At 38.4% G+C, this 26,512-nt stretch overlaps 2 protein-coding genes across 2 annotated transcripts; both read left to right on the forward strand.

Annotated features, from left to right (window-relative positions):
* The first annotated feature begins 18 nt into the window (after window positions 1-18).
* On the forward strand, window positions 19-11,668 carry THG1L (tRNA-histidine guanylyltransferase 1 like). Its single transcript, XM_034401558.3, has 6 exons — window positions 19-209; window positions 1,690-1,866; window positions 2,835-3,004; window positions 3,716-3,804; window positions 5,940-6,047; window positions 9,172-11,668. Exons 1-6 carry the CDS (start codon window positions 19-21, stop codon window positions 9,328-9,330), a joined length of 894 nt encoding a protein of 297 aa, XP_034257449.2. The 3' UTR covers window positions 9,331-11,668.
* Window positions 11,664-26,070, forward strand: LSM11 (LSM11, U7 small nuclear RNA associated). Its single transcript, XM_034401522.3, has 4 exons — window positions 11,664-13,377; window positions 17,266-17,405; window positions 18,215-18,298; window positions 19,666-26,070. The coding sequence occupies exons 1-4, from the start codon at window positions 12,801-12,803 to the stop codon at window positions 20,053-20,055; spliced, it is 1,191 nt and encodes a 396-aa protein (XP_034257413.2). The 5' UTR covers window positions 11,664-12,800; the 3' UTR covers window positions 20,056-26,070.
* The last annotated feature ends 442 nt before the right edge of the window (window positions 26,071-26,512 follow it).

Below are 26,512 nucleotides of genomic sequence, written 5' to 3' on the forward strand. Positions count from 1 at the left end.
CCAGCACTCCTTCCGGCAATGCTGCCTCAGCCTCGGCTTGGCGGTGCCTTCGCTGCTATCGCTTTGGGCCTTAAGTCAAGGTTTCGTGGTTACGTCCGAGCCGCCATGGCGAAGAGCAAGTTCGAATACGTCCGGGCTTTCGAAACGGAGGATAAATGTTTGCCCAACTGCTGGATCGTGGTACGGTTGGACGGACGCTGCTTCCACCGGTAAAGACACGCTTCAACCATTGGCGGCAGCGTGTGGAGTTAACAGGCTTGGTTGCCCGGCGACCGCCCGACCAATAGGAGCGAGGGTCAGCGCCGGGATCGGCGGCGCCAGTTCAAAGTGAAATCTCTTTCGCTCTGTGGCCGTTTGGCTTCCCCGACTTCGCTCTGGGATACCGTTTCCCAGCCGTCGGCAGCTACCAGATATTGGACTTTTGTTCCCAGGGTTCATCAGTTCATACGGGCATTGCTGGGGATTCTGGGAATTGAAGTTGACACATTTGAAAGCTGCCAAGTTTGGTGAACGCTGCAAATTTGGGGGTACCGCTGTGCGCTTGCATGTATGATGCATAATACCCGTATGATTATACCATAATTGATAATACCATAATTGATCCTTGGTAACAGGGGTTTTAATTGGACCTAGAAGCATGAGTCAAATCTTAGCAAATATTCTTTTTAATTACATTTGTAATTTTGGGAAGAATCCTTTCTCTGTAGTTGATCCTTGCTAGGGACAAAACATCAGATGCCATTATCCAGAGTTCAAAAAGAATATTAGCATCCAACGTGAAAGCATTGAATGTAGTTGACCTCTTGCAAGGAGCGCAAAGCTATTTTATATTCAGGGGTAACATTCTGCACATGTCTAGTTTTATAATTCTAAAGTTTAACTTTCCTAATAATTTCTCACTTTCTAATTGATATTTTTTAATTGGCAAAATACTACTCTTCTAAAATAGCATTTTAATGACTACCTTCTAACATTTTATAATGACAATAAAACATTATGTAAAATTAGATGGGTCCCATCTTAAATGTTTTTCATATCCTTATTCTGCAATAATTTGGAAGAACTGTCAATGGTTTATTTTAAAAGAATAAAACCATATATTGCATTTGTATAGATGGCGTGCATTGATCATGCTCCAAATGTTCTCTGGAAAAGCTCTGATTTTACTAGTTTCCAAGGAGGTCATTAAGTTGGATGTTGATATGATTAAGAGACGTGTGCTTACAATATAGAGGCTTCCATTGAAAAACATTGTCTTCAAGCACCTGCTCTTTTAACTTCTTAAGAATGGTAGACAGTTGACAAATATGTTGGAGAGCATACACCAAATGTGTTAATTTCAGATGGAAAGGTACCTAAAAGCCAAAACATATAGGACTTTATGAGTGAATCCAGCAGTTTGAATTGCAGAAACCTATGGGCAACCAATGCAGGACCCACAGTATGTTACATGGCTGTTGTGATTTTCATTTTCCAGCGCGTAGGCTACTACATTTTTCACCAACTTCAAGATATTTTCAAAAGCAGCCCCATGTAAAGCACACTGCAATAACTGTTACTAAGGTCTATTGCTCAGATACGGCTGTAACTAAGTGGGCAAAGCCCCTATCAGTATCTATAATACAGGAGAATTATTTAAACAGATACAACAAATCAAGTGTTTTTAATTATATGCTTTTCATTTTGAAGCTTTGCTGAGCAGCATGATTTTAAGAAACCTAATGATGATTGTGCTCTTAATTTGATGAACAAGTGCGCCCAAGCAGTGATGGAAGAAATGGAGGAAATTGTCATTGCCTATGGACAAAGTGATGAATACAGCTTTGTTTTCAAAAAGAAAACCAACTTGTTTAACAGAAGGGCAAGGTAATTACTTTTACAGTTTTTTTCCCCTCCCAATATATGTTAAGACACCCTTTCCAAAATAAGCTTTAATATAACAATTTGATTACTTTTGATTTTATACCAGCAGCTTTACCATTTATCTCCATTCTTAGAAACATCAATACATGTAGTGAAAAAGGGACAAACACAGAGAGACATCTTTGCATATGTATATTAGCACATTGATGGATAAGTGGCCATTAAATGTTATGGGCAAGGTATTTTTAACTTTCATTCACATATTTCACTCTTAAAAGTGATTTAACTGTATGAAATCTTCCAAAAATAGATGATGGCCTCATAATTGTTTAACATTAGTTTTTCAAGAGATTGTGTAATATTGGATTATAGTTTATTTAGCACATGAAGGCCTTATAGCAATGTGAGCTGCTGTGTTACTTTCAGTTTGTAAGTTAAGCCTTGTGGTATACCAAACATTTCTGAAGCACTTTATTTGACAACAAATTGTTCAATTCATTTATAGTAAAATGCAGAAAGATATTAAATCAGTTTAATACAATAGACTAAAAACATTTTAAAAGATGCTTTCTATATAATTCATAAATAAGAATTGCATTTGACATTGTATTATGAGATAGAATCATAAATACTAACAGTCAATCTTGCCTAACATAAAATATATACATGACAAAATTAAACATGTTGGATCTGGACTTTATACTTAGCATATACTTTGGGATTACTTGAGTTAGTCATTACTCTTTTTTTCTAGAGAAATCTTACATGTTTTGGAATTATGCTGTCAACATTTTGGATTCATAAACTATGAGAATAAGTTACAAATATAAGTTACAAATAAGCTATACATTTTTGGAAAGAATTCCTAAAATCATGAACAAGGCAGACATTCTTATATTTATATAGGCTAGATAACTCTTGTGTTGGTTATATTAAAAAGTTATGTTTTCTCTCCCTTTTTTTCCCACAAGTAAATTAATGACTCTCGTGGTCGCCAAGTTTGCATCCAGCTATGTTTTCTATTGGAAGGATTATTTTAAGGACAAGCCCCTTTTGTATCCACCAGGATTTGATGGACGTGTTGTGTTGTATCCCAGTGACCAAAATCTAAAAGATTATCTCAGTTGGCGACAAGCTGATTGTAAGTATTGCAGGAGTGAGATGGAGGTTATAGAATGATAATTTTTAAGAATATATATTTAATCCCATTTTCTGCTTTAAAAAAAACATTAAAAGTACCTGATTTTATTCACTTGAATTATCACAACTTTAGAGATGGAAAGTAGGAGGGGAGGGCTGCATCTTCCTTATAGTACTTAAGTATTTTCTTAAAATTGTATTCTTACTTAGAAATAAGTAAAGAGAATGGGAATCTGGAATATTCCACATGGTGAGGCAACTATCTGCAGAGGTCATATTTTCCATAACAAAAATGCAGCTGCCCTATTAATTACTCTATCAAATAGGATTCAGATGCTGCCTTATTATTCAGGTCAACAAGTGCAAAGGTATTAATATTGCTGGACATTCAGGATTATCAATGATGTCTTTTATTTCCCTCCATTGCATGTAGCAATGGATGAGATGCCTTCCCCAAAATTTCTACTTATTGAATCCTTACTAGATGGCTTGCTGAATAAATTGAAGAAAGTAAAAAAAACAACAACCAACATACCTCTGCACAATGTAGGAATTTATTATAAAAATACATTTTAAGAAATTATGATGTTATTGTATTAGGTTACATATAAATAACAATAGTAGTAATTATAACACCCCTTCTGAAACCAATCTTATAGTAAATATTGCTGTCTTCTCTAATGATGTTTTTTTTCACTTGATATCACCATAGGTCATATCAATAACCTCTATAATACGGTATTTTGGACTCTTGTGCAGAAAAGTGGCCTGACACCAGTACAAGCGCAGGAGAAACTTAAGGTTTGAAACATTATTCCAAATATTTTAGCCTAAAGAGCACATTGTACCTAGCTTGTATTATTTTCAGAAGCATAGATAATGTTCAAAGTATTTTTAATATTGGAACAGATGTATCTGTGCATTTGTGTTGTATTCCAAGTTTTATTTTACATTTGCTGTTTTTGCCTGAATGCTTGTTTACGTGGATTGGATTTGGTTTCTGGTAGGAAAGTTATAAACCTACAAAGAACTGGCTATTATTTAGAAAAGATGTAAGGATAGCAACTGATCAACTTCAAATAAAATAGGAAATAAAAAAGAGAAAACTTTATTTATTTAACATATGGCATATCATACATGGATTAGCAGTATAAATTAACATTAATTTAAATTAATTAAAAGAAAAAGATTAAAAAGTTCCCTTTTTAATCTGGTTAATGCTAGTTAGCCTACTTAAAAAGTAGTAATTGTTTGTCAGGGAATCATCTACCTTGAGATTTTTTCTCTAAATTATTACTTGGTTTAGTGGTTAAGGGGCCAGTCTAGAAAGCGGGAAACCATGAGTTCAAGTCCTGCCCTGGAAAGTCAGCTGGATGACTTTGGGCTAGCCACTCTCTCTAGCCCAACTCATTTCACAGAATTGTTGTGGAGAAAGGAGGAGGAGGAAGGTGTATTGCATATGTTTTCCACCTTGAGTTATTTGTAAAATAAAGGTAGGAAATAAATAAATAAATAAAAATAGAGTTGCAGGAGAATAATGATGACACAAAGCTCAATTCCTCTGGAAAAACAATGGTGTTTGTTAGCTGTAATTGGATTCATTTTCTTCTCACTTTTTTAATTTTTAAGACCTTGAAATTTTATAAGAAATGTAGTATGTACTACATACTTTTCATTGCTCAACTTTAGCTCTATCATTCAGGAAGGTTTGATCACTGATCAACTTTAGTTTCCTAAAGTTCATTTCCCATGTGCAAAAGTTAGTGGGATGTAGCATAGATTAGACACTTGAATGGGATCAATCATCCATCTGCTACTGATAATCTTGGCAAGGAGATCAAAAATAGTATTTTTCCAAGACATTTTCTTTGCCGTCGTCCTTATCTTGTACCTCTACGCACAAGCATATTTATGGACAATTCTTTTTCTCTTGATAATATCAGCTTTGGATCTGAAATGGGGAACTTGATTGTGTGTGGGTGAACTATGTGAGTGTTTCAAGAGTGTAACAGCTCCAAAATTCCCAATCTACCTTCCAGCCCAGAGTTAGGGAAATATAGTGATTTCTCTGTGTGCTACTGGAGATTCAACTAAGGACCAGAAGTGGTATTCAGCTGGTTCTGTCTGGATTGCCCGAACTGGTAGCAGAAATTGCTTGTGGCTCCACCCACCCGCCACGGCTCTATGACATGCTTTTTAGGCATTTTTGAGGCTGTGCGCATGCGCGCGCGCTCACATTTGCGAACCTGTAGGGAAGGTAAGTGAATAGCACCCCTGCTAAGGACTCTGGCCATGTTATGTTTTATCAAAATTACAAGTAAATGAAAATATCGACTTCTAGATCAGGGTAAAAAAATTATATATGTCATGGTGACATATAAGTATAAATAGCTATTAAGAGAAGACAGAGCACATTACATTTTTTGCTGCTTGGCAAATAATATTCTCTCCCAATTGCAGAAAGTTTACAAGCTAAAAATAAATGTTTGTTTATGCACTTACACCCATGAGTTGAGTCCACAGAAGAAAGTGATACTGAAATTTCTGTTTTTTAAAATGTTTGTTATAGAATAAAAATATTAAATTTTTAAATACTAAATTTGCCTTCTTCAATCTGGTACCCTTTTGATGTGTTAGATCTCAGTATTATATTTTATGCAGTCAGGGAGTTCTGATAGTTATAGTATAAGCACATTTGTAGGCCACCAAATTGGGAGAAAGGTATATTACATTATTTCACCAACCTTTTGCCTGCTACTAATAGTGATGGATGTGGCATCTTAGTCACCTGTTAAAGAATGAAGCTAGTAGCTATGAAACAATGCTTCCCTATTTTCTTTCTGGGAAGAATGAAATGAAGAGCAACATCCATTTATTACATTTGAAATTATTAGAGTTCTCCTAGGTTCTTATGAAATGGTTTTTTTCCACTTTAGGGAACCCTTGCAAATGACAAGAATGAGATTTTATTTTCTGAATTCCACGTTAACTACAACAAAGAACCTGAAATATATAGGAAAGGAACTATTTTAATATGGAAAAAGGTAAGTCATACTTGTTTGTCTTTAAAAGGGCAGCAAACATATTTTAAGTAAGTAATGATACAAAATATTTTAAGATAATAAAGTGATTTTTTTTACAAAGCCCATCTGTGCTGAATTACCAGAGACATCTGTCCTATCACTTGATTATGCTTTTATATTAATTTACTGCAGGAATTATTTCTGTCTTAGACAACCAGAAGCATTGTTTTAGTCATCAGCCATTCAATTGTGTCCGACCCTAGGCCACTCTATGGATCAGCACTGTCCATGCTCCTCTGTCTTGCACTGCTTCCTTCAGCTCCCCCATGGCCATCCCGGTGACATCCATTATATGTCCAGCCAGCGGGTACTGGGCACCAGAAGCAAAATAGTGGTAATTCTGGTTTGAGATTTAATTAAAGCTGGATCCTCACATATTAACTAACCCTGCTATTGAAGGTGGAAACGTTTTTTTTTAAAATTTGATTTATATGCCGCCCTTCTCCGAAGACTCAGGGCGGCTTACAATGTGCTCAGCAATAGCCTTCATCCTTTTGTATATTTATACAAAGTCAGCTTATTGCCCCCACAACTGGGTCCTCATTTCACCTACCTTAGAAAGGATGGAAGGCTGAGTCAACCTTGAGCCTTGGCGAGATTCGAACCCTGCAGTAATTGCAGGCAGCTGGTCTTAATAACCAGCTTAATAACAGGGTGCCTTAAACCCCTGTACTACCAAGGCTTATGTTTTGGCTTATGAAGTCTCTATCCAGATTATTTGTTTATATATAAAATCAAATCATATTCTTATCTCTATTGTTGAGTCCTTTCAAAAATAGTTGTAAAGTAGAATACTGTATTAAATTTAATCTAGCCAAAATATTAAGCATTATATTTCACTAAATATCACTTTAGTGTTCAGTGAAATAAAGTTGAAAAAAAGAGGCAGACTTTATCAAGTGTAATAGTACTGAACATTTACACTGGAATACACACCATTATGCTGTTCATATTTTGTGACATACTGATTTTATTTATTAAATTTATATGCCATCCATCTCACTCTTACAGTGACTCTGGGAGGCTTACAGAATGATAAAAAGATAAAAAAGAGATAATATGAAATTATTAAAATTAAATAAGAAACTAAAAATCAAGGGGACAGGTGACATGTGGGTAGAAATCTTTTCTTTACCCACTCAGTCACCTCAGCATAGGGTGCCCCTATCAGTGCCAGCTGGCAGAGCCAGGTTTTAAGCCTTTTCTGGAAGGCGAGGAATGTGGGGACTAATCTTGCCTCCAGTGGGAGAATATTCCAAAAGGCAGGGATCACAGCAGAAAAGGCTCTTTTCCTGCAGCCTACCAACTGAAATTCTTCAGCAAATGGGATCCGGAATATGACTTCTGCTGGAGTGAGTGGGAGGAACCTGTCCCTTTGGGATCAATGGCTCCACTGATACTCTGGATCCAGGGTTTAAAGGTAATGACCCAACATCCTAAATTGGATCTGGAACGGATGTTGGGTGTGCTCTCAGTACTATTCCCAAAAGTTATTTTTTCATTATTATATTTTATATCTTTTCAACACTTAAAGTATTCTATTGATAATACGCCATCTTATTTCAGCTTTCCTTCTTTAGGTCACCTTTTGGTCATGAAAGACCACTATTTACAGTCATTTTCCTATGTATTGCCAGTGTAAAAAACCAACAAAGCTTGAGTGCTTCTAGATGTTTGTATTTATACTTGAACATTTTGTGTATCAGCTACCATTATTTACATACCGTATTTATTTAGCCAAGCCTAGGGCTTTGGCAAGGGAAAGTGAGATCCCTCACTTCATCATGCTTCTCATTTTTCATCTATATTTTTTTATGATTTATATGTTCTATTGGACAGGTAGTCCTTGACTTACGACCACAGTTGGGACCAGAATCTCAGTTTTGAGTAAAGTGATCGTTAAGTGAGATGCCCATGTGAACGTTTTGCTCAATGACCACAATCCCAGTACTCATGGTTATGATTTAAGCAATCCCCTGGGTCATTAAGCCGAGTAAGATTGCTGCCTGCTGAGTTTAGCTCTTTCTATGTGTGGAAGAGAACTGTTCTGATGGCTGCAGAAATGAGGCTCCCATCTTGGGATCTGTCTTCCTTTTCTGCAGCTCTTCAGAAGACTACTCCTCCCCTCTGCATCGAGAGGAATGCCTTCAAAGGGCTACTGAAACAACTCACTTGGGATCTGAACTTCATTTCTGCAACCCTTTGGAGGAGTTCCCTTCCCTTCCATACGCAAGAGGATAGGGAATGTTCCAAGTACCTGTTTGTCTTCAATCAGATCTTCCTATTTAAATAAATAAATAAATAAATAAATAATTTTATTTCTATACCGCCCTTCTCCCGAAGGACTCAGGGCAGTGTAAACATAGCATAGAGGTAGTCCTTGACTTGCGAACAGTTATGGCCAAATTTGTACTCTAATTAAGTATACAAATCAGCAAACTATAGTACGAAGTCATGGTATGGCTTTTGCATCACTCCCCCCCACCCCCAGCCAAAAGCAAGCAAACTTATTTTATGTTTTCATGAAAGCCAAGTAATGCTTTTTTTTTCCTGCCCTATATTTTGCCTCCAGGCAAAAAAAGGTGAAAACATAATGACACTCAGCATCCTTGGTATTCAAGATGTGATTCTTTTACTTTCATAGGAATTAATTGATTAGAACATGTTAAGGTTTTCTGAAGATTAAACACATTTTTATTTCCCTTTTGCTCCTATTGGAAATTATGCCATTAATGATTTGATGCCAGATTTGTGCAGAGTAGTTTTGGGAATGAGGCAATTCTTTGAAGACTTTGGGAGAAGGTTGTGGGGGATGCTACTTATAGTTTGCCTCTTCCTGGTTTAGCATTATGCATCAGTTTAAGCCACTGCATGTCAAAAACATGTTGAAAAAGTCATTCTCTTCTAGATGAAGTACAGTTAAAATGCTTTGAAGATGAAGTCTGCCATTTTACAGTGATAGTCTAATACATGAAAGTGATACTTCACTTTAATACACTAAACACTGCAACTCTAAAAGAATTAAATTCTGAATAGATTTTTAAAAGTTCAATTATTAATATATTATTTGTACTTCTATTCCTAGGTAGATGAAATCATTAAAAAAAAAATTAAAACGGGGGAAACAGACGAGAAGGAAATGGAAGAAACCAGGATGAGAAATAAACCAATTCCTTTGCATTGTGATATTATTGGAAATGAATTTTGGGAACACAACCCACAAATCCTGCTTGACAAGAGGTGACCTTTCCTATCTGCATTTTAGTCTGAACCTATTGGGTATAATTTATTTTATAAGGACTGCATCATGGTGGGGAGAAAAATGTAATCCTGTATTTTGTAATAGCCATTTTACTTCCGGGAATGAATGAAAAATCCAGGTATTATTCATAAATACTTTTTTATTAAAATTACGAGTAGGCTGATAATAATATTAAACTTTACACTGAAAAAGGAATGCCTTTAATTTCTTCTCTGGCCCTCAAAAGAACTCTACTGCTGTAGGTCTCATGAGATGCTAAGTTGCCCATTTAAAACTCTGAAAACATTTAAACTACTCCTTCAAATTAAATTCTATCATCAGGGAGCCAAGTTACAAATTATCCTAGTTGCTAATGTCTCTGGATTATATGAGTGATAAACAAAATACCCTGGCAAGTAGCAGAAAGTAATTAGGAAGTTTTCTCTCAAGTGTAAATTAGTTCCGGCCTTTTTGAAAGCTATGGAAACATAATTTCCCTCTGTAATCGAACATTTATTATTTGGACTCTCTCCTTGCTGCTTTTCGGATTATTAGACAAGGTCTCAGGTGGCCAACCAAGAGCAATAATGTTATTGTATAAGGGAGATAGCGCAGCAGGGTGTGTTTGTAGGTCATGCTCTCATTTTGCTGCTGCCTGGGAAACTATCCAGTTCCTGCTGTTGAGAATTGTGGCAACCAACTTACTGAAAGTCTTGTATTGGGATGTGAAGTTCAAAGAGTTGTGTTACTCTTCTGCCTTTTCAAAGGCCATGCTGCCCAGGAGCAAAAAGGATAGAGGCATTGGGACCAGATGTGAGATTTGTGAAAAATTGGCCTTCTCTAGTGGCTAGATTTTAAATAGAACTTTTTAAGGTGATTCTTAATTGTTTGTGAATTTGCTCTAAAAGGAAATCATTTAGAATAATAGGCATTTAGCATCATTTTAAAGCCATTGGAAAAAATTGTACTTATTTTTTTCTGAAGTGACAAGTGTCTTTGTTACTATAGTTAAGATAGCATTAAAGGGGTAAAAAGAAACTGGAACAATTAGCATTCCAAAAATGGTGTGCTCTTGTATCTGTGTCAGTAATCCACAATACTTGTAGTGAGGTTAGCAGGAATAATAGACAAAGTATCTATGCAAGGTGGATTTTTGTATTCCTGCTTTCCATAAGGTGCTCTAGGTTATTGGCAGCAACAATAAAAAAGCAGCTGTGTTTTCATAACACACTGAAGCAAAAACAAGCTGGCCAGTTGTTAGCCTAGTGCAGGGGTGTCAAACTCTATTTCATTGAGGGCTGCATCAGGATTGTGTTTCACCTTAGGGCCCAGGGTAGGCATGGCCAGAGTGGGCGTGGCCAGCTTAACATCACTTGTGTTGGGGGCGTCTGTGGTGGCCTGAGTGCTCTGCCAGCGAAAATGGGCTTCCAAGCTGTTTTCAGCTGTGACAGCCTCCTGCCGCCCTCCGACACAGACGCCCCCCCCCCCAGCTCCATTTTCACTGGCAGAGTGCGGCAGGAGGCCGTCGCAGCCAAAAACAAAGCCACACGCAGCCCTCCTGAGCTCCATTTTCACTGGCAAAGGCACCCCGGGCCAGTCCTTTGGTGTTTTAGGGTAGCCCCGCAGGTCAGATCTAAGCACCCCATGGACTGGATCTGGTCCCCGGGCCTTGAGTTTGACATCCTTGGCCTAGTGCCTTTATGAATTATTATTACTAATCCATCACCTTTCTCCAATCTAGCAGAGATCTCCAAGAGAGATCTCTGCTAGATTTAAAAACCAGATTTGTTTTAATCACATTTTGCAGGATCCAATCTGGGTCGGTCACTGGGACCAGAGGTTTTGTCTTCTGAGCTTTCAGACTCATGCTAGAGCCCATCTTCAGGGAACTTCTCGGTAGCAGAATGTGTCATATTTTGTTACATCAGCCATACTGAGAATCAGAAGATGGAATATACTTGGCTCACTAATTTGTCTATTTTTAAGTAATCAACCTATAAGACATAAGCAGAAAATGAGGTACATGATAGACTTCTTACAGACCTAAATTTTTAAAAAATCCTAATTTCCAATTGTCAGTAAACAATTGTGTTCATCCCTCATAAGTCACCTTACAGATTTAAATAGTCAGCCAAAACAATTATGAGGTAGGGTGGGGAAGCTGATCCTGTGCACAAGATATTCCTTGGTGCCTACTAATCAAGGTTGCTTTTTTCCCTATTTCTGTCAGACCAGGCTAAAACCTTTACTGTATGGTCTTCTTTTTGGTTATCTTCTAGAATCTGGGTTTGATTGAGATGAGCCTCTATAGAAATTGAATAAATAAATATTTACAAAAGTTCATCCTTCTTTGCTTATTTTATTGTTCATATTCTTGCACAATCACTAACTTCCTTGTTAACAGTTGACTGAATCACAACTTTGGACCCAACCTCTGAAGGTTGTTAGAATCAGCGTATCATATTATGTTCAGTAAATCTGGCCTTGCGTGTCCACTATTTTGGTTCCTACTGGACAGTTCAAACGTCAGCAAATGGCCTTTTCTAAATGGGTTAAAGATAACCTTTAATAAATGTTTAGTTCTATAACTGTGAAAAATATCTACTGGCCTTTACTAATACATATATACAAAATGCTTTATACAAGATCAATGGCATATTAGCATACCATTATTTTCCATTTGTACATAGAATTGCCTGAAACAAGAAGCAAACTGGAAATGTTATAATACTTGATATTTAACCTGACTACTTTAGTTACTGCACTGAAAGAGACCCTTGTCTAGCTCAACTACTACTCATTATTAATGGAGTTGACAGCATTATTAAAATGGTTGACATTTCTGCCAACCACTCACTCCCACCCCCCACCCCAAAAAAAAATCTAGCTACACTACCTGAACATCAAAGGATCCGGGAAAACTATTAGATGGCAGCAAAGAACCTTGAAAACTGACATCTAGTGACCATTTGGTGCAATGCAGCCCTGACATGACCGCTCAAGCTAACAGCCCTGAAATACCTTAGCCAAGCACTAACCAGGCCAGAATCTACTTCGCATCCAAAAGGCATAGCCTGGTTATTATCCTTGATTGTTCCACTGCACCCGGTGCTCAGCAGGTGTTATTTCAGCATGGTTTACAGTAGCCCTCATTTGTTTCTACTATGATTTACCGGTAGTGAATAAACCCAATGGCCGGGCTCACAAAAGACCAACTCAAATGCAAACCAGGCGCGGTCTGTACCCTTCCTAGCCCGCGCGGCCAAGTGTTGAGCAGTCCGCAGCCTCAAGAAAGGAATGCGATGTCTTGAGAACCGAGAGTTCCGCCATCCCTTCCTCAGATGAATGAAGGCGAACGATGGTCGTCCTTCTAGCCGGCCGAGCCAGAGCCAAGGGCAGCCATCTCAGCGGGCGGACGGGCGACAACGCAGTTCTCGCCGGCCTGCCGAGAGAGCATCAAGAGGTGGCGGGAAATGCGGGAAGGGACCTGGCGTGCAATCGCGGGACTGGGGCGGCCCATAGCGGCGAAGGAGCGCGCTGCGGGCGGCTCTTCCTGCCCCTCCCAGCAGGGCCGGGACCTGGGCAAGAGCGGGAGAGACATGGAGGAGGAGGCGGCGGAGAAGGCCGGGGCTGAGCCCAGGAGGCGGAGGAGCCGGCGCCACTCAAGCGGGCGTCGCAGCTCGGAGCGATCCCCGAGTCCCGGCCGGCTGGATGTGAGCTCGCCGCGCTTCGACCCGCTGCTGGCGCTGTACTCGGAGCGCACCCCGTTGCCTTACCCGGCCGCGCCCTGCTTCAACAACCTGGCCGAGTACGAGAGCTTCCAGCGCGGCCTGCTTCGCGCCCCGGGTCGCTCGAGAGCAGCCGCCGGCCGCAGCAGCCGCTCCGCCGGGACTCGTACTCGGAGCCGGGCCGGCCGAGCCCCCGCCGATCCCGAACGCCTCCAGCGGCTCCGCAACCTCATGCTGGTCAAGGAGCCCAACCCAGAAGCGGCGGAGAGAGCGAGGGCGCGGGGCAGGAAGGCGCCGCGCAACGTCCTCACCAAGATGCCCCGTAAGCTGAGCGGCGTTTAGCGCAGCGTCTCCTTTCGGACGAAATATCATGATTTCCCCCCTCCCCCCCTCCCCTCACACACCCCAAATATCTGCCCGAAGGGATAGGCACTCTCTCGCGTTCCGGATTCTAGCCTGGGTTATTGGAAAGCAGGTTCTGGGGTTGGGTCCCGCCGGTGAGATCTGCCACTGAACGCAGTTTGCGCATGTGGGGCGAGCTGTGAAGTGCAGAATATGTATTGCTGCATGTTGGCATTGATCCGAGATCCGCGCATTGGGCGCAGATAGGCACGAATGAAAACCCGAGTGGGTGAAGAATAAGCTTGTGTAAAGAGCGAGGGGTTTCCAAAAAAGAAAATGTGACGTTCACCAAAACAATCTTTTAAACAGTTCTGGTAATTCTATTTTCCAGTTGTAATTGATTTTAAGTTAATAGTAGGTGCTAAAAAGAGTGGAAAAAAAGTGGGAATACAGAACTATGGGTGATGGCCCATTTGGAAGGTAGGTAGGTATGGAACGAGTCCTGACAAGCCATTTTGCAGCTAGAGTTAGTCGATGGGTCCCACGCCATACCAAATTATAAATTAGCTGCCTACATTTGTCCTTAGCATCGGAAATGGGTTTCAGCAGGTTCTGGCTAGTTCTGAAGAACCGGTAGCAGAAATTTTGAGTAGTTTGGAAAACCGGTAGTAAAAATTCTGACTGGCCCTGCCCCCATCTATTCTCTGCCTCCCACATCCCAGCTGATCAGGAGGAAATGGGGATTTTGCAGTAACCTTCCCCTGGATTGGGGAGGGAATGGAGATTTTGCAGTATCCTTCCCCTGGAGTGGGGTGGGAATGGGGATTTTACAGTATCCTTCCCCTGCCACGCCCAACAAGCCACACCCAACAAGCTATGCCATGCCCATCAAGCCACACTCACAGAACCGGTATTTTGAAACCCACCATTGCTTATCATATTGTGTGAATTGAGCTTATGAGCCTAGTTCTTTATTTTAGTGTGAATCCACAATGTGGGATCAATTATTAAACCATAATTAGGTTGACTTTAAATACTGTATGTGGGTCATAATTAGCCAGCAAATGTGGTCCAAGGAAACACCTGGTTAAAGATTTTGAAAATTTGAGGTGTAGTGAGGAAAGATCCTAATGATGGGTTTCTTCTTTTAGGAAAAAAGGGCACTGAGGAGTTTGCTATAGTGATTAAGGCACCAAGCTAGGAACTGGGAGATTGTGAGTTCTAGACCTGCTTTAGGCATGAAAGTTGGCTGGGTGCCTTTGAGCCAATCACTCTCTTTCAGCCCAGCCCAGGGGCTGAAAGGAAAATAAAAGAAGGAAGGAGCATCAGGTGTATTTGTTGCCTTAAGCCATTTGTAAAAAATAATAAAGGCAAGATAAAAATGAATAGAAATACTGAAGGTAATCAGATTTTCTTTAATTGTCAATGAAACATAATGAAAGAAAGATGCCCAACTATGTTCTGGAGATCACATTGTTCCATATTCTGAGGTATAAGAGGTTAAAGGACCTTATAGATTCATCCTCTGCTGGTGCTAAGCAGGATTGAATGTGGGCAATGTAAATGCTATTTGAATAAATAAGAGATGATGTACATCTGTTAAATGAAAAGTTGAGATCACTCATGCCTCATCACTTTCACCATGGGACCACAGAGCTTTAATAAATTGAATGCCCTAGTTACTGGACTGCTTGAAAATTGATTAAAGAGATGATCATAATTGGCCAATGAACATTTCTTTTCTGATGGAATAATGCTAGGAAGAATGAGAGAACTGTCCAAGATATTTTCTTGGGAAAGCACCAAAATATTGCTGACATTCTTATGCATAAGGAATTGAGGTAGAATGGCTTGGAACCATTTCTGATAATAGAGCCATAGTTGGTAGAAAATAAAGGATCTAAAGTTTCTACTGGCTTAGATGTTCTGGATGTTGTTAAGTATTCCTGTTTAGATGAGATTGAGAGTAGCTTCAAAGTAAAAACCCTACTATGGGTCCAGCATGAAGTAAATGCAAACTGCCTATATTTTCTCCAGCATGTTGTGCCTACATAGCAGACAACTTTCAAAAACACATTTAGAACATAAGGCATGTATTAATTTTTATTCTGCATTCTAAAATAATGTTCAAAGGTTGTGCTGAGAAGGTCTGGCTATTAGTAGCTGATACTAACGGCATGCAAGAGATTTTGGATTTTAAATGCTTCAGCTTTGAAATAATATCTTAGGTTCAAAATAGTTATTTTAACCTTACTTGGAAGTGTTCTTATGTTGTGCTAATCATTCTGGTAAGGTTGTAACCACTCATTTCAAAATTATACTGTTCAGAATAATTCAAAATGTTTCACAGCTTCCTAATCGACACAAGTCTGTCATTTGCAGGAACTTGCTCCCCCCCCCCCTTTAAAAGCTTATTCTTTCAGATTTGAATTAAAATGACTAGACTTGGAGAAAAAGCTGTAAGCAGCATTTTGAAAGCCTAGAACTTGACATTGTCTTTTGCAGCTGTTGTAGCAATAGTTAGGTTGTTATGATCCCAATTAAATAGCAACCAAATAACTGCAGCTCTCTATCACTTTACAAGAGAAAAAGGTTCACTTCTTTGGGTTGTGCTTTCAGAGTGATGCAAGATGATAATACCAACAAAAAAAAAATCATCTACTTCTCATCTAGCTGATAAAGTATAGAAGCTTTTAATTTATTGAACACGTTTCAGTGAATCTTCCAAGGAATTCCAGATTCCAATAGCCATGGAAGTAGCATAGTATAGTGTGGAAATTTGCAGTGAAGTGGCAAAATTACATATTCTTAAGCATGCCTAAATGACCTTGTGCACTCCTATCCAACCTGGCCATCCTCCAGATGGGTTGATTACAACTCATAGACTTCCTCAGCCAGCCTACACTTGGTTGCAAATAGTCACAACCTAAACCCACAGTACAAGATGTATCTAGGTAATGGAAGGATGTCTAAATGATAGGAAGCTGGGGGAAAAGAATTTTGTACTGGCTTGGAGCATCTGCTGTTTACTGTATCTTAAGATGATTCCTCTCCAAAAGAAAGAGCTGTAGCCAATGGTTAGAACCATTCCTGGACATTTCCTCCTTCCTAATATCTGTGTATATTTGGAACACTTATAGAATCCATTCAAAAAATAGTAAATTCAAGACTGCAACCTCTATATTAGGTAATTTAATATTCTTTTAATGTTAACACGATCCTTTTAATGTTATCCAGAGAGATGGCTGGTATATTTATTTTTGTCACTTATAATAAATGATGAGCTATAGAAGACTAATCATTTGCAAGATTAGAATTTAGACTGCATTGATTGTTGTTTGGCTACTAACATGATTATCAACCAGAAATATTAACTACTGCATAGTGACAGGCCTTTTAATAATCCTTTAGAATTGGGATATTAAGCATATGTACTGTGCTAAAAATCCATTTCACTACTATTGCATATCCAATTACATACCCATAAACTCTGTATGAGTAATTATATGTCTGCAGTTCCTAAAACCAGAGAAAAATAAATTCTATGACATTAAGAATAATACTTGTTAATGTTTGGAGAAATATTATACAGTATTTGATTAAATGATTCTCACTGAATAAAAATGTGCTATTCTTTTGGTTTTAGAGGGATGAAAAATCAAGAACCATGTCAGTTAATGCTTAATAAGAAGGTAGATAGAACATTTGGGAACTTTCAGATGGGCAGTTCTGAATAATACAATGCAAAATTATCCTGCAGGTATTCTCTCTCACGCTTTGTGGGCAGAAGTATAATTCAAATAATAGCAATAATAGCTGCAAGCTGTTTTATTCTACAGCAAATTATGGTTGTTATCTTAATTTCCAGTTCATGAAGGCAGTCCACTTGGGGAACTCCACCGCTGTGTCCGTGATGGTGTAAAGGTCAATGTCCATATCCGAACTTTCAAGGGGCTTCGTGGTGTCTGCACTGGATTCTTGGTTGCATTTGACAAGTTCTGGAATATGGTAATCCTGAACATTTCCCTTCTGTGGTTTTTACTTTGTCAGGGAATTGTGCAGCCGGTGTCCAAATGGAGTCAGAGATGCTGACATGAGCCAGTTTTATATACTATAAATATATTATAGTAAACAAGGCAAACAGGAGTATCGTTAGGTAAATCAACCCAGCAGGAACATCCTCAGGTAAATCACAGAGAGCGCGCACAGCACACAGAATAAAAAGGTGGGAAACAAGGAACCTCCCCCTTTACCCTTACAGCAACCAATCACAGCTCAGATTCCCTCATGCAGTGGCCAGCTCTCTTTAACCAATTAGCTGTAACTGTGTGTTCTTACTCATTGTCCAACCCTTCACTGGTCCAGCTATTGAATTTTAAATATCTTAATATACTAGCATTTACTTGAAAGCTTCAGACCAACCTCCATGTGAATATATGTAGTTAGGAGAGCAAGCAGGACTGTGGAGTGCTTGCTCTCCTAACTACATATATTCAAATGGTATCATTGGCATTTCCAATACAAGAAAATGTCAAAAGAATCTGGGCTTTTATGTTAAGTCTATGGAATTTTTCTTAAATGCCTTAATATATCCGAATGGGCTTATTCTCATAATAAAATAAAAATTCTGAGTGAGCAAGGTGAACATCCTATATTGCTTTATAATATTTCAATCAGACACTGAGAACAAGTATCAAATCATTGTTTTATGTTGATATCCTTCTGACTCCTGTCATCTTTCCCCACTGTGACGCCAAAATTTACGTTAAGAAGATCCTGTATGTTTTAAGTCTTTCTGCCTATTTGCCTTGCACCAGGCCCTGACTGATGTAGACGAGACATACCGAAAACCAGTGCTGGGTAAAGCTTTCTACGTGGAGCCACAGTTGACCCTCACCAGAGTAAGTTTCCATTCTCCACAATATCACATATGTTTCAAAAAGACATGGCTCTTTCCTGTCTTCCTCTACCTTATAAAAGTCTGATTTCACTGCTAGCAAAGAGGAAGGAAGGTTATTTCTTCTTTTATTCATCGGCAGAGATCATTTGGGAGTTGAAGTTTGTTCAGAGTTTAGCCTCTTGCTCTCCGGTGATTTGATTCAGTGGCTGTCATCTTAGTTTTGTTTTTGTTTATTACTAAATGTTTGTATCAGTCACCAGAAACTCACAATGATTTAAAACCGATTCCTACATTTGTCAGAATTACAGTCATGTCCTAATGCTATGGAAACTAAGATTTGGTCTACTCAAAAGAATCAGAATTTACAGAATGTCTTTGTAGCAGGACTTGGGAAGCAGAGGTACTGTTGCTTTCTTTACCAGCTTGTGGGCTTCTCACAGACACTTGGGTCAGTTACTGTGGAACACAATGCTGGAGTAGATCGGCTTAAACTTGATCAAATGAGGATAATCTTACATGCTAGTTTTTCTCTTCCATTCTTCTTTATATTCTTTCGCCAATACATTTGATCCATGTTGGGGATGAAGGTAGGCCTAATCATCAAGAGTCCACAAAGTTCAGTTTGGCTAGCTACCAGATCAATAACCAGGATTACTCCTAAACTTGTCCCTTCCTAAGTGGGTAAAGTTAGGAAAGGCTGGGTCTTTGATCTTGCTTCAGGCTTTTTGTCATTAGACTTTTCAAGTGTAAATATATGTACATTACTAACATTTAATATTGGCAGTGCACTGGCTACTATATAAAATTGAAATGAACCCATCTCAGAGGTATTTTAATTCAAATCAGCTGCATCAATGATTGTGGCATATTTTTTACTGACAGATCTGCAGTATAGTATGTGTACTGTACGAGAAGTGTGTGAATCATGCATGGTCATGTCTATAGAAAATACAGGGAACTGTGGTGGTACAGTGGTTAGAATGCAGTATTTCATGATAACTCACTACTCACTTCCAGGAGTTCAATTTTGAGCAGCTCAAGGTTGACTCAGCTTTCCATCCTTCCGAGGTTGGTAAAATGAGGACCCAGATTGTTGGGGACAATATGCTGACTTTGTTAACCTCTTAGAGAGGGCTGTAAAGCACTGTAAAGCAGTATATAAGTCTAAGTGCTATTGCTATTGGAGAACTTGTTGACTAAGGAAAAATAGATCCTTTCTTCTTCAAAAGAGAATTTACTAAATCTTTGATTTACAAATTTTAATTGGACAAAGGAGATTATTTTATCATTTGAAATCTCAGTCAGAGTATAAAATAGTCTGTGCCATCTTTTATGACTTGTGAATTTATTTCCAATGTTTCTCTGTAGCTCTTCGACAGACTGAGGTTGCAGGAGTCCTTGGTTAAAAAAGAAGCCGATTCAAAGACGACTACGGACTTGCCAGCCCTTCCATATGATCCAAGGACATCGAGGAGGAAATCTGAGTCAGGTAGGGGAAGATCAGAGGAGAAACATGGAGCAAAGAAGCACGTCAGCAGAGAGAGGACACGAAGCTCTAGTTTGCTGAAAGTTTCTGGGAGAGACATGGATTTGCCCAGCAGAATATCCCAAGTAGAGGAGAAGAGCATGGGTGGCAAAAGAGGCCGTTCCCGAAAAAAGCAGAGGCCCAGAGTGGATTATCAGCAAGTGTTTACACGACACATAAACCAGATTTTCATTCGGGGAGAAAATGTGCTGCTTGTTCACCTGTCACATTGATCTCATTGACTGATTCCAGCCACAGCAGCTCAGTGATGAAAAGAGACAGTATTTTAACTCTTTTTCCTTTTGGCTAAAAGAGGGAAAGGATTATAGACATAGAGACTTGAGCCAATTGTCTGTTTGAGTGGACTGGAATTTATCTACAGCTGATGTGATGTCTCCCAAAACAGATGCCCTAAACTTTGGGAGATGCACAGGCTGTGTGGCTTTCAAAATTGTACAGCTTGGATGTGGAGTGACTTTCCTTATACAGTAAATATTTAAATTCTGCAGTATATACAGTTGGCTAAGTGGGTCTGGAAAAGCCACATGGTCATGACACTGATACTTCGATGAGAAATGTGAATTAAGAGACAGAATGCTGTAAGCTTGTGAAAAGGAGCTACAGCTGTAGGAATTAGTTTGCTTGAAGCCATCTCTCTCTTCTCCGTACACTATGCATAGGGGCCCTCAAAGGACTGGTCCAGCTTTGCATTGCTCCTAAAGGAGTCCCATTCTCCAAAAACCAATGGAAAGAAAAAGGAGTTTGCATTGCAACTAATGTAATTTTTTAAAAAAACTTTCCTCGCCAGTTCATCTTTTCTTTTTTCTTTTTCAGTGACTGAAAGCAGCCTTTGACCTTTTGTTTGACATTTATAAAAACTGAGCCTTCCACCCAATTTTTCTTTACTTGTTTTCCTACCCATTTCTACCTGCAAGACAATATGTGTGGCTTCTCTGGTTTGAGCTTGCTTTGGTGTATTTTTCAACAATCCAGAAATTGTAGCTTTTTTCCCATCCATTTTTGTGTCTTTAACAATGAAGATTAAGATATACATATGCGGTTTAGAAAAAAAGAAAATGTTGAATGTATGCTTGGTGTTGCTATCTGCTATCTGGTGGCTTTGGGAAACTGATTTCCCCGCAACTCTTAGTAACTACAGAAAATACTTGGTTTGCAATATCTACTAGGAGTTTTCCAATTATTTTTTGACTCTCAGTGATCCTTTTCAAATGCTGCTTGTTCTTGAGAAGGATGTTTAAAACTGCTGAAAAGAATGCATGATGATTTTTCAAAAAAAAAAAATGGTGCTATTCGCAGCACCTCTGTATCTTTCAACATCTGTCAGAATGGTGCAAGATGTAACAATGCATGCATATGGACCATGCCATGAAAATGTTTAGGGCACTATAAAATAGCAATTCTGCTTATGGGGAATGTGTAAAACACATCAGTAGCTAGAGAAGATTCCCTTAAGTAGGAGAAATGCCATAAGGTCTTGTACAATTTTATTAAAATAGAATTCCAAAGCATCTATAAAAGCATAATTAATACAATACATTTGGTGAGTCATTCTGCATTTCTAAAATAACTAGAAAAATCTAATGACTGAGTTGCATTATGCAAAGGTCAATTGTGATATATTTTTGTCTGAATGGCAAAACCAAGTGCATTTTGTCTAATATTCTCCAGAGGGTAAAAATCAAGCATTTGAGGGAGGGAGAAATCTTATCAGATTTTTTTTTTTTTTACAGATAATATTTTGGGGTATCAGAAGCATATTAGAAAGCATACAACTTTGCTGTTGCATGTGATGCTTATCTTGGAAGCAAAACAGGCAATTAAAAGAAAGCCTCATTACTCATTTCTCAACACTTTCCTGGGGTGGCAAAGCCTTTAGCCACCATTCCACCAGCAACTAATGGAAAACCAATTTTCTTTTGGGATGCTGGAGCCTTGAATTGCATGATAATAATTACACAAAATAGGGAAGCCCATGGAAGACATTTTCCTGACTCGCATCAAGCCATCTCTTTTGGAGTGCTCAAAAAAGATAAAAATAATCATGAAAAGCGATTTTCAATGCAAATGCATGAGGAGAAAGTTGAGTGGCTCCCACTCTCAAGTCTTACTTTAATTTAGGTTAAAGTGTGACAATGTGTGTAACATTTAATTTTCCCCAGTATTGAATAACTCAAAACATCAAATTTTATTTCATCAGTGTAATTGGGTGCATAGTAGTAAATATGGTAATAGTCAAGGAAAGGAGCTAGGAAGCAATATGTGTAGGATGCAAGCAAAGTTTTGTGTAGTTATATTTGTTTTAACAAAAATGGGAATATATATGCAAAATGTGTGTCTTCCATAGTTTGTTTCTTTGCTATTCTATGTTTTTTTTTAAAAAATCAGTACATGTTTCGATGTGAGATAGCTTCAGTTTCTGCAGCAACCTCTAGTTTCTGATGTGACTTTCTCCAGCCTCTTTGTAATGTATAACATCGCGAGGTATCTTTCCAAAATAGTCTTCTCTGGTGCCTTCAGATATATTTCCTAGGACATGCATCTACACCTAGTTAGAGTCGGTTCACAAGTGTCCAGTAGAAGCTTCAGTGATATCATGTGTAACATTACATCGTCCACTCCCTGTGGACTCTTTATTGTAAGAGTCTTATGCAGTGGTGAAATGTAAAATTTGTTACTACCAGTTCTGTGGGCGTGGCTTGGTGGAGGGGTTATATGACTAAGTGGGCGTGGCCAACTTTTGTTTTTACTTTTAAAATCATTTTTTCTACAACTTCTTCAGCTGAAGAGGTTGTAAAAAAATGCTTTTAAAGCCTCTGACGATCCCAGCTGACTTGCCTAATTGGCAGAAGCTTTTTTTTTTTTAAAGCCTCTGACGATCCCAGCTGACTTGCCTGATCGGCAGAGGCTTTTTTTCCTTTTAAAAACATTTTTTCTATAACCTCTTCAGCCGAAGAGGTTGTAGAAAAAATGCTTTTAAAAGCTTCTGATGATCCCAGCTGAGCCGCACGATCATCAGAGGCTTTTTTTTTACCTTTAAAAGCATTTTTTTGGCCAAAGAGGTTGTAGAAAAAATGCTTTTAAATTTTTTTTAAAAAGCCTCTGATGGTTGCGCGGCTCAGCTGGGCAATGGGGGGAGGCAGGGATTTTTGCTACCGGTTCTCCGAACTACTCGCCTCCATCGCTGCCGGATCAGGCGATCCGATCCAAACCAGGAGCATTTCACCCCTGTTCTTATGGCTGAATCCATGTTTGATATCAATTTTGACTTCTCTTGGATAACCACAAAGTTTCACTATTCCTCAGGAGTTCTTTAACTCACTCGATTACTCTTTGAAAATCCCAATTTTTTTCCTTCTTTTTTGAACATTGGTGCCATATGTCTTCTGGAATTTTGGACAGATTCATTTAGTTCAGCAATAGGGTCAAAAAGCTAGTATTAGAATGGATTATTTAAATTTAGTTGTATGGTTTTCCATTAATGAGACATTTTCATGCTTGAACCAAATATACTTATATATTAATTACAAGGCATTCTCCCTTTTTCTTTCCTCTTCGACATCAAACGATGAATATACACTTCAGTGTTTTGATTCAGTTTACCTGTTTGCTTCATTCTCAGCTCTTCATTTTGATTTAAAAAACAACTAATTTTAATATTTTCTCCTAGTATTTTGTTTAATTAATGAAAGCCAAACTTTCTTGGTGCATCCATATTTGTAAACTAGAATACTGTTTGCAGATTGATTTTATATGTATCACTATTTGTCACTTCTTCTTCTTCTTCTTTTGTTTTCTACAATATTCTGTCAGTTATTTAAGGGCAGAAGTTTCTTACCAGAGTCATGTTCCCTTATTGGAACTTAATTTCAAAAGATCAGAATATCTCTCTGATTTCCTTTTGCTGCTTTTTCTTCATGTAGCTTCTAAAGTGCCATTTACTGAAATAGAAGTGATCCAGGATTCACCTTATTCCTTGACCTTTGTTTCTGTGAAAATACTATATGTCACTAATAATTCTAAGTCATCCTTATTTTTAAATCATATTAATCTTAATTAGCTTGTTGGCAGTTGTTACTTGAAAACTTCTAGGTGCTAAGCTTAATTTCCAAGGCGTTACTTCTCATATACCAATATAAAATGTATTTGGAAACAGCCTGTCTTCCTTTATGCCCTCGATCCATAGTAGTTTACCTCAGGACGTCTTAATTCATTTCTGCAGAAATGTGTTTGCCAGAATGGAACATGTACTACCAAAACATAGCTTTAAAAAATCTTTAAAAGCTACCAAGGTTTAATAGCCAGTAGAGATAAGCATAAAAACTTGAAAAAGAAAGTTTGAGACTAGAGGCCATGCAGATACCATGGGTGGATTACTTAGCTGTGAGAAAAAGCATTAATATTTTTATTGCTTTGTTGGACAGTCCATAATTTACGAATGGAGTTCAACCAAAAAAGAAAAAGCAAGCAAAACTGAAATAGAAAAAAACCCTTACCTTCAAATGTGGAATACTTAGCCAAACTGGCTCTCCTGTTTTCTTAAAACTCACGTTGTCTGTTGGCAAAAACTAAGAATGATTTTAAATATAAGTTCCATTTGGACAGTGTTTAAAAATGCTTCTCTGTGACCACATGCTACTTGTTAAATTTATCATTATATCAACTGGATAATGTGTGAGTTGTTTAGCTGTTTACAGGAATTTTCCACCAGTGATATGAAATAAGTTGTGGAGGACAGTGTTCTTCTTCACACACACTCCACTTCTCCTCCTCCTCCTCCTCCTCCTCCTCCTCCAACAACAACAACAACAACAACAACAACAATGTTCCTTCCATTTTCTGTTCAGAGAAGCTACATTTAACCTCTGTCATACTATGCAACTATTCCCTTTTATGAAGACATGAAGAGTTGGTCATCCTATGTAACAGCAGACATATTGGCTCTCATTGGATAGGATTTTTGGACATTGATATGAAGAGTGTCTGTTACTAGCACATCTTAAAACAACCTTCTTCTCTTGAAGATTTTCTGTCACTTTGAGCTCCGAACATTTAGTCAATGGTGCAAAGATGGATATTTACAGCTTTGTTGATAATAATTTATTGTATGTCAGTCAACAATTCATTTCTCACTTCACATGGCTCATGCTGTCAAAGATTTTCATTTCTGGTTTCACAGAAACCCCATTGGGGCTGAAGATGAATTTAATTTTTGTTCAGGAGAAGAAATACCCCAGTGCCTTGGTGAAGCTATTCCACAAAGTGAATGACAGAAGTTTAGTTTGGTGAAGAGTTAAGTATAAAAAAACTTGTTTTTTCCTAATCCATGCAAATGTTTCAGGAGAATCTGAAAAGACCGTCTCCTCAGCTGACAAGACATGAAGCCTGTCACAAAAGACAGAAAAGAAATGCCGTGTCTGACTTTTGATTTCTCCATTTTTAGAGTAAAGTGCAGGCACGTTGGCACATTTTCTCCTTGACAATTCCCTGTCAATAGAACCTACTTATCCCACTTCTATTGGGGTCATTAGAAATGACAAAGCTTTGGGCTGATGGTTCATGCGCATCCTCAATTTCAAAGCCTGATGTTAGAGAAATGAATCGTTGACATGACGCATATTTTTAACTAATGTTATTCTCGCAGTTCCTCCATTGAATCTTGGGGACTCTGGTGTGTAGCTATGCAGTGCAATTTGAAATACAGTTCCCATGGTCCTTGGCTTGAGATGACTGGCTCTGATTCCTTCCATGTTTGTAATGCATATAGGACTTGATTTTCTTTCTCTGCTTGTTCTTTTTTTTTTTTTTGTATCTCCAGATGTTACTCTTTTGTCAAATGAGACACTCTTGGCACATCTGAAGGACACGTGTCACATTCAGTATAAACTCGGACAGAGCCTGCATGGCGCAGATGCCCCAACCTTCTGACTTTGGTTTTAACAGTTGGGAAAAGTTACCGCTAACCTACATATGCTATGTGAGCAAGGCAAAAACGCCAATCAGCTGCCAGTCTGTGCTTTGGCCCTGCAAATACTTGTTTAAAAAATGTGCAAATGGCCTCTAGTCTCTTTTCTTAAGGATTGTATTTCCAAGAAGGAGTTGTTGCTTGAACCCCTGCAATGTATGTACACGTATGATGTGTCTTTAAAAAAAAATAATGCTTGAAGATGTTAAGCGTCTGTACCAGGAGTTCAGTCTCCAAGGCAATAAATGTCTAACTGTAATTATAAGCTGTGCCAGAGTCATTTTTTTTTATTAAAAAGTTTTTTATTTTATAAACAAACAAACAAACATACAATTCTTAATCAATCATACAGTGTATCATCTGAGTACATTTTTTGTATCTTCTTGTTATTCCGCCAGTATTTATCATATCTTAATTTTATCATTTCATTTATTGTGACATTCCCCCCAAATTTCTTACTTTTCTATTAATACATTTATCTATCTTTTTCTTTTAGTAAAAAAAAAAAATTCAACAATTTTATCCTCAACCATCCTTCAACCCCCCCCTCCCCACACACACACACACCGACTTCCCAGAGCAAAAACAGGGTATAACATTTAACAAACATAAGCTAAAATAAACTAACTTACTACAAGATTCAAAACTCCCTCACACTCTTTAACTCCCCTTTTAAAGATTATTCATCAACCTTCCTTTTATAAATT

This window comes from Pantherophis guttatus, chromosome 2 (genome assembly GCF_059756535.1).
Source record: "Pantherophis guttatus breed Tessera chromosome 2, ASM5975653v1, whole genome shotgun sequence".
Lineage (NCBI taxonomy): Eukaryota > Metazoa > Chordata > Lepidosauria > Squamata > Colubridae > Pantherophis > Pantherophis guttatus.